The 14,273-nt window shown below is 44.7% G+C and overlaps 1 protein-coding gene across 1 annotated transcript; it reads right to left on the bottom strand.

The window, feature by feature from the left end:
* Positions 1 to 1,223: 1,223 nt before the first annotated feature.
* Positions 1,224 to 13,399, bottom strand: LOC123466038. Its single transcript, XM_045166342.1, has 3 exons — positions 13,300 to 13,399; positions 12,725 to 13,181; positions 1,224 to 1,563 (listed from the first exon to the last, which is right to left on the bottom strand). The coding sequence occupies exons 1-3, from the start codon at positions 13,346 to 13,348 to the stop codon at positions 1,224 to 1,226; spliced, it is 846 nt and encodes a 281-aa protein (XP_045022277.1). The 5' UTR covers positions 13,349 to 13,399.
* Positions 13,400 to 14,273: the final 874 nt, after the last annotated feature.

Genomic DNA, 14,273 nt, shown 5'->3' with positions numbered 1-14,273 from the left:
CATTATAAATATTTTCTTTGCAGTTTGTGTGCTTTTTTTGCTTTTATTTTAATTTATTTATTTTTGGCTGCGCTGGTTCTTCATTGGTGCACGTGGGTTTCCTCTGGTTCCTGATTGAGGGGGCTCCTCTTTCACTGTGGTACATGGGATTCTCAGTGCAGTGGCTTCTCTTGTGGTCCACAGGCTCTAGCCTGCAGGCTCAGCAGTTGTGGTGCATGAGCTTAATTGCCCCATGACGTGTGGAATCTTCCCAACCCAGGGATCAAACCCGTGTCCTCTGCATTGGCAGGCTGATTCTTAACCACTAGACCACCTAGAAAGTTCCTGTAGTTTGTGTTCTTTTGTGTTTTCTTTCTCAGATGAACGCCCCCAAATATTTTTCCTTCATTTCTCCTAGTAAAATTTAAATTTGTTCTTCACAATTACAATTAGGTATACTGGAGGAGGAAATGGCAACCCACTCTAGTAGTCTTGCCTGAAAAATCCCATGAACAGAGGAGTCTGGTGGGCTACAGTCCAAAGGGTTGCAAAGAATCAGACACGACTGAGTGACTAAGCAGGCACAAATACCTGAAATAGATTTTCATGTAAAGAATGAAGCAGAGATCTAGAAATAAGAAGGAGGGATATATGTTTAGTGCAGAAGAAATAGTCTATAAAAAAGATCCTAGAGTGACAAGGAACATGACCCAGAGGAGGAAATAACTAAATGTGGATGCTTATGGCTGGAGCAGGAAGAGTCAGGGAAACTCATGCAGAATGATGGTGAGGGATAGAATGAAGGCAAACATTATAGGAATTTGTAGGACTACTGCCCTAAAGAAAGGCAGTCGGGAGCAGAGACCATGTGAATGAAGGTTTCTGACTTGTAAGGTGAAGGATAGTAGAGAGTTGGGTAAGTGGTAGATGAAGTTGCAAAGCCCACAGCGGGGAGAAGAGGGTGGGACTCAGAGATTGTCAAGGGGCTCTTCATGTATCTCAACTAAAGATGCATTTTCCTTTCTGCAAGCAGAGGGACTTCAGAAGAGAGAACCAGCCAGCGAAGGTGTTGGGGTGACTGGCAGTCAGACTGAGAGTGGCGTGGGGCAGACTTCAGCACCGAGGGTTACACTGCCCTCTGCAGTCAAACCCCCAGGCTGGCAACAGCTCTGTGACTTTGATGGAGACAGGGACTTCCAGGGGTTTGGGCCAGACCTCACACGTGCAGTCAACCCTCAGTCTTTCTAAGCACCCTTCTGTGCGGAGAGGAAGTGGCCATGCAGCGCTGTGGACTTACTGCTGGCACAGGAGTACATGGATGTGTGGGAGGGGATAACAGACTGCGGGGTCAGGTAGAAATCCTCTGTATTTGATCTCGAGATGCTGTACCCGTTGGAGATTTCAACTTCCTCAGTGTTGCCAACATCATAGGTATAATGGGTCAGCCTCAGCCCGTGTCCCGGGTCTTGTTGGTACCAGTACATATAGTCATGGTTATCAGTCTGGTGACATTCCAGAGTCATTGTCTCTCCTGTCACTGTGATCTCGTATCTTGTATCTTGTCTATCCTGGCCTCCACAGGTCCTGTGAGAGACAGAGCTGATGTCATTATCCCAAAAGGAAGGCTTGTACTGAGGTCTTAAGAATTCCAGGGAGAGACCCCACCTGTACTTACTTGCCCACAGGAGATACAAAGTCACACAGGAGGAGTCTGATGACCATTTCTGGCCCAGGACAGAGACTCGTGCCATCCAGCTCTTTCAGTGAAATAGAACTTGAGCTCTTGGGAATTCCCTGGAGGTCCAGTGGTTAGGACTTGGCGCTTTCACTGCCAGGAGCCAATTTCAATCCCTAGTTGGGGAACTAAGGTCCCAAGAGACATGTGACACCACCAAAAATCAAAAAAAGAACTTGGGCTCTCGGTAACTCGATGATGTCACTGTCCTTGACACACGCATGAGCTGCAAAGCTCAGCAGTCACAGACCTTCCCACAGGAGCAAGTCAACAATCTATATAAAGCTGAACAGCTCAGAACAGGAAGAATTAGTAAGTCTGCTTTAAAAAGAAATCTTAGATCTATGAGCTTTCCCTCCACCTTTTAAGTAAGAAATTTTTTTCCTCTCTGCATAATGATAATATTCCTTATTTGGACACTGTTAAAAATTTTTTATACTTCTGTGGACTAAGAAATATTCTCTTGGCAGTCCTGGTACTTTTGTGACTTCTGTGCTCAAAATTTTACTAGTTCTTTTTCTTTTTTTTGCCTAAACTCTGGATACTTGACTATCAGCCAACAGAGATCTTTCCATTGAAAAAGAGCTACCTGATTTCCAGAATGTTTTCAGTCTCAAGGTCAAAGTCATGGGAATTTCAAGAACTATTTATGATGGAAGCCCCACCATCCATGCTCAGGTCTCAGTATCCTCGGGGGGTAAGATTCTTCCCTTTGTTCCAGAGGAGGCCATGGAGAGCTAGATCACTCACTTACGTGACTGTGTTTTTTGTGAAAAAGGAATGAGGCTTGTTAGCAATGTGGATAAAATACTTGCCCAGATGTACACATCCCTGATGGCTCCAGGGCCACAGGGAAATGTTCTGGCTCCATGTGGTAGGCGTTACATCCACCAAATGAGAGCGTGTTGATTGAATCATAAATTGGCTATAGTGCGAAACTTACAGCTAGACAATATCAGTGCTTACCGTTAAGTCATATATAGGTCACGGATGTGTGCATGGCTGGCTTCCCTATTTCTGTGATCACTTATCTTGGTGATATCTGGATGGGGAATCCCTATGATCACACGACAGTCAGGAAGGATATGGAATCCAAAATCAGACAAGGAGGAGGGTGATATAGAACAGCATGAAAAAGCTTGTTACTGGGGCCTGGCAAACTTGGGGAAGAATTTTCCCATCTCTTCCCAGGACCCACTTGGTCCCAGGGACCAAGAGCCTCACAGCAAAGCGGCCTACTTCCTATGGCTGAGTTAGTGCCAAAAAGGGACTTTTTCAGCTGAGACTCACATTCTTTGAGGTAGGGTGCATGGGATTCTTGAAAGCTGAGGATTGTTCTCACAATAAGGTATTAACTACCTCTAATATTAGTATTTTCAACTGCATTTTTGACTTTTTTAGGGAGATGAGTATTTGCCAGAAACTTTCCTTTTTATTTTTAAATTAATAACTGAGTTTCAACTTTGGTATTGCTGAAAACATACACCTCATCTAGAAGCTTTGTCTGTTTGGGGGTTTGGGCTTGTTTTGTTTTTTTGCACTGGTGTTTCCAAGCAGCCAGAACAGTATGGAACAGAACCTACACATGGTGAGTAGTAAATAGTAGATCCACCATGAAGTCAATGAAGAATAAAATAACTTCAGGCCTTCTCACTTGCACAAAATCAAAGACTTTTAAAAGATTTCTATTCTTTATATAAGATTTAGGTCTTGCAAAACCTGGATCCACTCTGCATTCAACAAGTGTTTGTTGAATGACTGAAGAAAAAAATGTCTGAGTTCAAGCCAACTCTACTTTTGTAAATGTAATTCTAGTTGCAAATAGGTTCAGCGCTTTAAGGGAGCAGAAACTATGTGAGTCTGTTGGGAATTCAAAATCAACCAAAATGAACCAGGAAAGATTCATTCATATAGGCTACCATAAGACTGTTTGAATGACTGAACGGCAGTATGAAGAAAAGGAAAATGGTGGTCTCTTCAAAGGAGAAGCCTCCCTTGATGACGTCATTCCGTCCCTGTCAGAGAGCAGGCAGAATGAAGCACGGAAGGAGAAAACCAGGATAAGGCACCATGCTGAGGTTGTGCTGGGCAATAGAAGATGGATTCCATTAGGACCTTCCAAGAGGAGCAGGGATTGCCTCCCTAAACTGTCCCTGATGGAAACACTAGAGTTGTGTCCCTTGGTTTCTGTCCCATCAGGAGCATTAGCACCCCTAGAGTTCTGCCTGCTCTGGATACAGGCTGCGAGGGCTCCTAGGACATCACAGAAGACCCTGGGGCAGAGAGCAGAGGGAAGGACTCCCAGCATGCATGGAAGGAGACTGTTCAGTTCAGTTCAGTTCAGTTCAGTTGGTCAGTCATGTCCAACTCTTTGCAACCCCATGGACTGCACCATGCCAGGCTTCCCTGTCCATCACCAACTCCTGGAGTTTACCCAAACTCATGTCCATTGAGTCAGTGATGCCATCCAACCATCTCATCCTCTATCGTCCCCTTCTCTTCCTGCCTTCAATCTTTCCCAGCATCAGGGTCTTTTCCAATGAGTCAGTTCTTCGCATCAGGTGGCCAAAGTATCAGAGTTTCAGCTTCAACATCAGTCCTTCCAATGAACACCCAGCACTGATCTTCTTTAGGATGGACTGGTTGAATCTCCTTGCAGTCCAGGGGGCTCTCAAGAGTCTTCTCCAACACCACAGTTCAAAAGCATCAATTCTTTCATGCTCAGCTTTCTTTATAATCCAACTCTCAGATCTATACATGACCACTGGAAAAACCATAGCCTTGACTAGACAGACCCTTTGTTGGCAAAGTAATGTCTCTGCTTTTTAATATGCTGTCTAGGTTGGTCATAACTTTTCTTCTAAGGAGCACGGGTCTTTTAATTTCATGGCTGCAGTCACCATCTGCAGTGATTTTGGAGCCCCCCAAAATAAAGTCTCTCATAGCTTGGAGCAAATGGATGCAGACTTGCATGTAACCTTCACTGCAGTTGAGGCTGAAATCAGAGGGGGGGGCAAGGATGTGACGGAAAACCCTAGAAGCTCCATGGTGGTCACTTTTCAGGTGAAAGAACTGTCCCTTCTTCTAGCAGATCTTGTGCATCACTGCTAACAGCTTGGAAGCTGGAATTTTCTGGAAGAACCACACCTTCTTGCATATCAGACTTAATATCAAACAGGAAAGGCTGTGCTGGGTTCCCTTTTCATTTTTGCTCAAGAGGCAAGTCTTTGTACCCAGTTTCACATAATAAATTATCAGGCAACTGTATTTGCATTTCAAATGACTTTGTGTCTGGAACACAGGTGACTCAGACAAGAGTAATCCATCCTTGTCTTTGATCCTAGAATTGGGCACAGTCAGTAATTGTGCTAGGCCAGAGATTTGTCAGAGTTAACAGAGAACTAAGGTTTCTTAAGCCTGTACTTTGCATTAGGCAATCTGTTTCATTTTCTTGCATAAAATCTCTGCAAGTCATATATCACTGGCTTCAGTTTACAAACGGGAAAACTTAGCCAAACCTTCTCCAAGTCACCAGCTCAAGGCAGGTCAGAATAGTCAACAGCAGAACAGACCAAGGTCTCTGAAGTCAGAACTCTTGTCCTTTTAGCCACCCATGTGAAAGATGTTATGACGATAACTTGTGTCGGATTTAGTGTTTCCAAATGAGAGTTGGGTCAGTGGTTCAATGCTGGAGATGTCTCCCGCTACCAAAACACAGAAGTGGATCAAAACCATGGGTGGGTTTGAGTCCTGGTTGTTATTTGTTAGCTGTGCCTGCTTTAGCAAATTAACTAAACTCTTCAGGAGTCAGTTTTTTCATCTTGAAGTGGATACATTGCTCTATCTCATGTGGTTCTTAAGAAAACTAATTGAAAGAATGTACATGGCACAGAGAAAATGAAGGATAAATAAAAGAATTTTCTATAACTTCACCAGGCATAGTAAAAGCAGTCTGCATTCATTAATAAACTTGTGCCTCTAAAAGCAGTCTGCATTCACTAATAAACTTGTGCCTGAGATCTATAAGTGGCAACACCATGCATTTAATAGTTGTGACTCTCTGCTATCTTCTGTAGTGGCTGATCTGGGCAAATGTAGCAATTTCAGATTTTCTGATCAAAAACAGTTCACCTGAGAACAAGCCACAACCTTTGGAGACCCTTCCTTCTCCAGACCCACCCATGGCTTAGAAGCATGAATTCCCTGTATTCACTCCCATTCTGCTGAAAATTCCTGGAGGGTTTCTGTTTCTTTTACTGAATCTGCTGATAGACTGGAAATTCCCCTCTCTCTAGTCACTAGTTCCTGTACTGGGGGCTATCATGCCTCATTCTATAAGGAATTATGTCTGGACAAACATTATCTGCCTTGAAATCAAATGTCCTAGAAGTTCATGGGTAGTAAGCTTATAGTAACCACACCATGATGTGTGACCACCTGCTTCAGCTCAGCCAGTCTTAAGATGGAAGAGACAGTGTTCTGCTACAACTTGTTGACCAGAGCCCAGGAAACCTCATGGAATGTTAGGAGAACATTTATCTTGGAAGCATGATGATGTAGGTTGAATCCTGTCTCTGATACTTTAAAATAGGAAATATTTGGAAAGTCCATGATCTCCAGCTTGCTGTTTATTCCATGGTTTACTGAGACCTTCTCATCAACAGAGTGGACACACCCATGCTTATTGTTGTTCAGTTGCTAAGTCATGTCTGACTCACTGTGACCGCATGGACTGCAGCATGCCAGATCCCCTATCCTCCACTATCTCCCAGAGTTTGCTCAAACTCATGTCCACTGAGTTGGTGATCTGGTCCCATCACTTCATGGCAAATAGATGGGGAAACAGTGTCAGACTTGATTTTTTTGGGCTCCAAAATCACTGCAGATGGTGACTGCAGCCATGAAATTAAAAGACGCTTACTCCTTGGAAGGAAAGTTATGACCAACCTAGATAGCATATTCAAAAGCAGAGACATTACTTTGCCAACAAAGGTCCGTCTAGTCAAGGCTATGTTTTTCCAGTAGTCATGTATGGATGTGAGAGTTGGACTGTGAAGAAGCCTGAGTGCCAAAGAATTGATGCTTTTGAACTGTGGTATTGGAGAAGACTCTTGAGAGTCTCCTGGACTGCAAGGAGATCCAACCAGTCCATTCTAAAGGAGATCGGTCCTGGGTGTTCTTTGGAAGGAATGATGCTAAAGCTGAAACTCCAGTACTTTGGCCACCTCATGCAAAGAGTTGACTCATTGGAAAAGACCCTGATGCTGGGAGGGATTGTGGGCAGGAGGAGAAGGGGACGACAGAGGATGAGATGGCTGGATGGCATCACTGACTCGATGGATGTGAGTTTGAGTGAACTCCAGGAGTTGGTGATGGACAGGGAGGCCTGGCGCGCTGCAATTCATGGGGTCGCAGAGTCGGACACGACTGAGCGACTGAACTGAACTGAACTGAGTTGATGATGCTATCAAACCATCTCATCCTCTGCTGCCCCCTTCTGCTCCTGCCCTTAATGTTTCCCAACATCAGGGTCTTTTCCAGTGAGTCGGCTCTTCTCATCAGGTGGCCAAAGTATTGGAGTTCAGCTTTAGCATCAGTCCTTCCTGTGACTATTCATGGTTGATTTCCTGTAGGATTGACTGGTTTGATCTCTTTGCAGTCCAGGGGACTCTTGAGTCTTCCCCAGCACCACTATCTTGCATTAAAACACATAATGGATTCCTCCACTCTAGCACAGAGGAGGAGCACCTGCTGTGTGCTAGGAATGGGCAAGAATGTTCAGTGAATCTAGTGTCTGAATGTTCAGGAGTGCTTTGGCTTGAGCTCAGCAGGACAGCGAGAGTATTAGAAAAGAAATTGAAACATCCCTCAAACTTGGTTAAGAGCCCCCTTCTTCTCCCCACTGTATCTTCTGCTGGGACAGGAAGGTTTGAGTACAGAAAGCCAGGAACTTTGCAGGGCTGTGCTAAGCTGCAAGTATAGAGGCATGAGGCCAAGTCTCCTAGCTGCAAAGGAGCTCATGTCCAGCTCAGAGCTATGGTCATTGAATTGTTGAGCTGAGAAGCAATCAGTGATGTTTCCTTTGTCTCTCTGTGCCTTTTCATAATACTAAGGGGCCTGGGGTCCTGCCACAAGGCCTGCTGGTACCAACACACACTCTTGTGTCCAGAGATGGGACAGCATTCCAGAACAGCCTTCTCCCATTGCCTCTGACTAGGTGTCTTGGGACTGGGTGACTGCAGCATCCACTGAACCCTGGAGGAAGGAGGCGGAAGCTGGAGACACTCCAGCAACAGTTAAAGCCTTGGGGTCCAGGGCTGTGCCGCTGAACTCAGAGCTCCTCTGCTCCTAGGAGACAGCAGGGCACACAGCCAAGAAGCCGAGCACCCCGGTCAACTCCGGCAGAAGGAGACTGGGCTTCTGCCTACTCAGGGCTCTGGTCTCTGAGGGTGAGACAGCAGATGTGTGATTCCCTCCTTTTCCTTTTGGACGGCTTACCTGTGACATTACTGTTCAGATGCCCCTGTCCTTGTGGGCTCCCGCAGGTACTCTGCACCACCCTCATGCCCCAACCTCCCCAATCAGGCTCAGCTGGTTGAGAATGTTCTCTTTTGTCCTGTCACCCTGTGCTAAGTTGCGCAGTCATGTCCAACTCTCTCTGTGACCCTGTGGACGATAGCTTGCCAGGCTCCTCTGTCCATGGAATTCTCCAAGCAAGAATACTGGAGTGACTTGCCGTTTCCTCCTCCAGGGGATCTTCTCCACCCAGGGATTGAAACAGTGACTCCTGCATTGGCGGGCGGATCCTTTACCCTTGAGCCCCCAGGGGAGCCCCAGGGAGCAGGTAGAGCTCACCGTGTAGGGCTGGGCCAGGTGGCCACCCCCACACCTCTCTGCTGCCCTTGGAGCAAGTGCTCCTTTTTTTCACATCTGGCTTGCATTGTCCAGGCTGCCCCACTGAAGCCCCAGCACACTCTACTAAACGAAGCCTCCAAGAAAGAGAGGCCTTTACTCCCCACCAGGGGAAGTTCATGGCTCCCTGCTGTGACAAACACACTGGCATATCTGTTAATGTGAGAAGATTACAATCAGCTCTCTAAATGCCAGCAGTAACGGATTCATCAAATGACCTCCCTGGCTTAGGGACCAAGCCAGGGCCGAGTCTCACTTGACACCCCCTCCCCTCCCTCTCGAGCTCTCTCCATGTCCCTCCCAGATGCTTCAAACAGAGGCTCACTCTGTTTGAAGTGGATCCACAGTGCCCTCAAGGGGCCAGTTGTGCAATAGTGTTATTGAAGAAGCTCAAGCAGTTGTGTCTTTTGCGACCCCATGGACTCTAGCCCACTAGGCTCTGCTGTCCATGAAATTCTCCAGGCAAGAATACTGGAGTGGGTTGCCATGCCCTCCTGGGGATATTCCAGATACCGGGATCGAACTCATATCTCTTGTGTCTCCTGCATTGGCAGGTGGATTCTTTACCACTAGCGCCACCCAGGAAGCCCAAGCAGGCTTGGTACTATCTAAACTAGGATCTGAATCAGAATCTGCCAGGACATTCAAGGCGCAGGTCTTGCTGATTTGCTGTTTATCTGTCTCAGGCTCACCCATTGCACATGGTAGTGAGGGAGGCATGAAGCAAACACTTTTCCAGAAGAGAATAAAAATTCTAAACCTCATTAATTAGTGTTCCAGGAAAGGGGATACTGGCCAGTCATTAGATGCCAGCTGAGCTTCCCTGGTAGCTCAGCTGGTAAAGAATCCACGTGAAATGCAGGAGACCCTGGTTTGATTCCTAGATTGGGAAGATCCCCTGGAGAAGGAATAGGCTACCCACGCCAGTATTCATGGGATTCCCTGGTGGCTCAGATGGTAAAGAATCCACATGCAATGTAGGAGACCCTGGTTTGATTCCTAGGTTGGGAAGATTCCCTGGAGAAGGAATAGGCTACCCACACCAGTATTCATGGGATTCCCTGGTGGCTCAGATGGTAAAGAATCCACTTTCAATGCAGGAGACCTGAGTTCAATCCCTGGGTTAGGAAGATCCCCTGGAGGAGGGCATGGCAACCCACTCCAGTATTCTTGCCTGGAGAAGCCCATGGACAGAGGAGCCTCGTGGGTTACAGTCCATAGAGTTGCAAAGAGTTGGACACGACTGAGCGACTATGCATACAAACACAGAAAGAGGTGGGACTTTGAATAAAGCTTTCTCTTTAACCAAAGATCTTGAGAGGCTGCCAGTAGAGATCTATCAACCAAAACATCTTCCAAGCAGCCAGGGAAACAAGCTTATCAATTCCTTGAAGAGGAAACTGCATACTTATATATCTTCTCTTATCTGAACACCCTATTCAAATCTTCTAAAAATTGATTTACAATTTTCAATTAAATTTGTCACTTTAAGTATTGATTTGTAGGAATTCTTTATATTATGAATACGTACTCTTTCTCATCTATCTGTGCTGTGCTGTGCTTAGTCACTCAGTCGTGTCCAACTCTTTGCAACCCAATGGACTATAGCCCACCAGACTCCTCTATCCATATATTACCTAATTTCCTTAGTATCTTTTGATGAATACAGTTTTTAAAACTTTGATAAAGAAAAATTTAATACTTTAAAAAACTAAAACATTTTTTATCCTCTTTTTTTCTTTCAGAAACTTTATAGTTTAGAAGCTTTAAGATCTTTTGGGAATATTGCTCCATCTCATATTAAGTTTTGCTTTTGGCAAGGATCAGCAAACCTTTTCTGTAAATAATCAGATAGTAAATATGTCCGGTTCTGTGCACCCCATGAAGTTTCTGCTACAACTACTCAACTCTGCCATTGCTATGCAAAATCAGCCAGAAGCAATACACGGAAGATTGCGCTTAGCTCTATTCCAACAAAACTTTACTTATGGATACTGAAATATGAATCTCATATAATCACCATCTGCCACAAAACATTATTCTTTATATTTTTAAATTATTTAAAAATGCAAAAACCATTGTTAGCTCCTGGGTGGTATAAAAATAGACAGAGGCCCTATTTGGCCTGTGGACCTTAGTATGTCCAGTCTTGGTTTATGGATTGAGATGAGAATTGAAAGTCATTATTTTCCCACAAGATATACATTTTTTTCCAGCACCATTTGTTAAAAAGATTGTTTTTTTTTTTTTCCCCCTTTGTGCTACTTTTAGTATTTGGTCTAGAGATTACAATATGCATCTTTACCTTATCATAGTCTATCTGCAGAAAGGATCTATTAACCATAGGTTTCCCATAAATGGGCTTCCCTGGTGGCTCAAATGGTAAAGAATCTGCTTGCAATGCAGGAGACCTGGGTTTGATCTATGAGTTGGGAAGATTGCCTGAAAAAGGGAATGGCAACCCACTCCAGTATTCTTGCCTGGAGAATCCCATGGACAGAGAAGCCTGGCGGGCTACAGTCCATGGGGTCACAAAGAGTTTGGTACAAGTTGGTGACTAACACTTCCCATAAATGCTCTTTATAATGAAGAGCATTATAAATGCTCTTCCCATAATAATAATAACACTTCCCATAAATGCTCTTCATTAATAATGGAAATAATGACATTTCCAGTTATTCCTAATTTGCTAAGAGTGTTTTTTCTTAAAATCAGGAATGGATGTTAGATTTTATCGAACTTTTTTTGAACATCTGTAGATGTGATTGTATGGTTTTCCTTTTATAGTATTTGATATGATAAATTATAAAGTGAAGTCGCTCAGTCATGTCCGATTCTTTGGGACCCCATGGACCTTAGAGTACCAGGCTCCTCCATCCATGGAATTTTCCAGGCAAGAGTACTGGAGTGGGTTGCCATTTCCTTCTCCAGGGAATCTTCCTGACTCATGGATCAAACCCGGGTCTCCTGCATTGCAAGCAGACGCTTTACCCTCTGAGCCACCGGGGAAGCTGATCTATTATAGAGCTACAGTAAATAAGGCAGTGTGTTATTTGTGCAAGAACTGACGAAACAGACCAACACATATTCAGTGACCGATATATGACAAAAATGGTATTACAGAGTGGTAAGAAAAGTACTGTGCTTCAACAAAAAATATTGGGTCAATTTAATGTCTATATGGAATATCATGACATGACCTTTTCCTCATTTCGTATACAAAGAATTAACTCCAGTTGGATTAGATTGTAATGTAAAAGTTTAAAATATAAAGAATTTAGACAGAAATATAAGAAAACATGATCATTTTGAAATAGGAAAAAAATTCCTAGACAGTAAAATACAAAATGCAAATCACAAATGGTGGGGGGTGGTGGAATAATTTTGGATTAAGAAGTTCTCTTCCTCAAAAGACAGCATTAGGAGAGTGCAAAAGTAACCTACAGAATGTGTGTGCATGTATGTACATGTGTCTATATAAGCCAGTTGAAAGGCTCATATACTTCTGGTGGGAGTATAAATTGGAAACCTCCAAGAACCCTGAATGTTTGACATGACTCTTATTCCAATCTTTTTTAACCATTCTCCTTTGATATCTTCTCAAGTAGTGTTATCTTTTATGAAAACCAAGCTGAGTTTCTATTTAAAAAGAAATTGACTACAGAAGAAGGAAATTAAACACAGAATGACTTCCGGATTGTCAAGTAGTAAAAAGCAATATATGGACATACATTAGCATACATTATTGTGGATGACGATTCCTTGTGGATAATTTATATCAGTCACTTAGGATTCTAATTTATTTATTGTTAAGACTAGTAGCTACAGATGACCTTACAAGTGTTCTGCATTGGCTGGCCTACCTCTGGGCACGGTGTGGTCTGAGCTGGTTACACTCAGTATGGAGAGTTTATTATAAATGTGCTAAAACTACATAGTTTTATAAGAGTGTATTTCAGTCTACCTGAGACTAAAGTCTGATATTGTAGCCCAATTATAGAATTTTATAGTTCCTATATAAAGGGATCTCAGAAACTCATAAGTGAAAATTATGACTACCCTACAGATGCTCTAGTCTTTCAAAGGTAATTTTCTGACCTCCAACTATCAGAACAGCTGAAGCCCCAAATCCACTTACTCCCCCTGCAGAGGGAATAACAGGTAGCTCCTTTTTCTGGCATTTCTGGGAACCATGACGAGAAGTGAGCACGTAGGGGTTTGTGAACAGGAAGGAGGTAACTGTGCCATGCTGTGGTTGGGCTGCTGGCACAGAGATACAGGGCCGAGTCCTCAGGCTCCACTGGCTGGATCTTCAGATAGGAGTACGTGCTCTCAGGCCTCTCAGCAGAAAACTGGTTTTTAGGCATTCCTGATTTGTCTGGTTCCTCCTTGCCCTGAAAACAAGTCAGGTACTCCAGACCCTGCCCCAGCATCTGTCGGTACCAGTAAAGGACTTGGTGACCAGGAATTGGATCACACCTGAAATTCACAGTCTGGCCCCTCCCTGCGACCCTGTACCCAGGTGACTGGGACACTACTCCAGCTCTTGTGTGACCTGTGGGGACAGAAGTGGGGGACAATCAGGTAGAGCATATATGTAATCATCATCATACATACGCAGACACAGACACAGACACAGACACACACACTAGACCTGCTTGCTGAGGACTCACCCACCCCCAGGACACAGAGGGTCACCCAGCAGAGGAGCCCAGAGCCCATGGCAGGGTCAGAGCAGCAATGGGAGGTTCACCAGCTCAGGGTCCTTGTGAGCATGAGCAGAGGAGGACCGGTGTCACCTGTTCCCACAAGGCAGTTCCCATGGTGACATCACTGAGCCTCACTGATAGTAATCAATTAAGTGTATCTAAGATGCCTGCGAGCTACCCATGTGGTTCAGGAGTAAAAAGTCTGCCTATCAATACAGGAAATGCAGATTTGATCCATGGGTTGGGAAGATCCCCTGGAGGAGGAAATGGCTACCCCCTCCAGTGTTCTTGACTGGAAAATCTCATGCACAGTGGAGCTTGGCAGGCTACAGTCCATGGAGACAACCGAGCATGCACTTATGCAGACCACGCCTTCATAAAAGGAACAAGAACCACAATCCCTTCCAGAAGAAGATAAGTTTCCTCCAACTTTATTATGCAGGAAAACTGACCTATGTCCAGCCCCAGACAGTCTCTTTGGTCAGGGCATGATTTATTAGCGCGTCCCACCGAATAAGTGCTGATGCTGGGGAATATTGAGGGCAAGAGGAGAAGGGGGCGACAGAGGGTGAGATGGTTGAATGGCATCACCAGCTCGATGGACATGAGTTTGAGCAAGCTCCAGGAGATAGTGAAAGACAGGGACTCCTGGCGTGCTGCAGCCCACGGGGTTGCAAAGAGTCAGACACGACGTAGAGAGTGAACGACAACTGAACAGGCAAGCTGTGGTCCTTGTGGTGGACCACAAAGGGAGAAGCCCCACCACTTCTCCCTTTGTCACTAGCCTTCATGGACAGAAAAGGAGTCCAGATGGTAACTTCAACCTCACGATAAATTATCCCATTTCCACCTGCCTTAACAAGCAAAACTGATCAGAACCAGTGTGGTGTTTAGCTAACATTGTATTCCTCTGCATTTCATGTTTGTTAAGCGGCCAC

The sequence above is a fragment of the Bubalus bubalis genome, chromosome 8, assembly GCF_019923935.1.
Source record: "Bubalus bubalis isolate 160015118507 breed Murrah chromosome 8, NDDB_SH_1, whole genome shotgun sequence".
NCBI lineage: Eukaryota > Metazoa > Chordata > Mammalia > Artiodactyla > Bovidae > Bubalus > Bubalus bubalis.
Note: the sequence above shows the minus strand (reverse complement) of the source record. Positions and strands in the feature narration are given on the sequence as shown.

What these genes read in the sequence shown, in the direction of transcription:
- LOC123466038 (XM_045166342.1), bottom strand. Translation starts at nt 13,348, where the DNA reads ATGGGCTCTGGGCTCCTCTGCTGGGTGACCCTCTGTGTCCTGGGGGTG. An exon ending in CCTCTGTGTCCTGGGGGTGG is followed by an intron (nt 13,182 to 13,299) that starts GTGAGTCCTCAG and finishes CTGTCCCCACAG; the next exon opens with GTCACACAAGAGCTGGAGTA. An exon ending in AGCTGTTCTGATAGTTGGAG is followed by an intron (nt 1,564 to 12,724) that starts GTCAGAAAATTA and finishes TGTCTCTCACAG; the next exon opens with GACCTGTGGAGGCCAGGATA.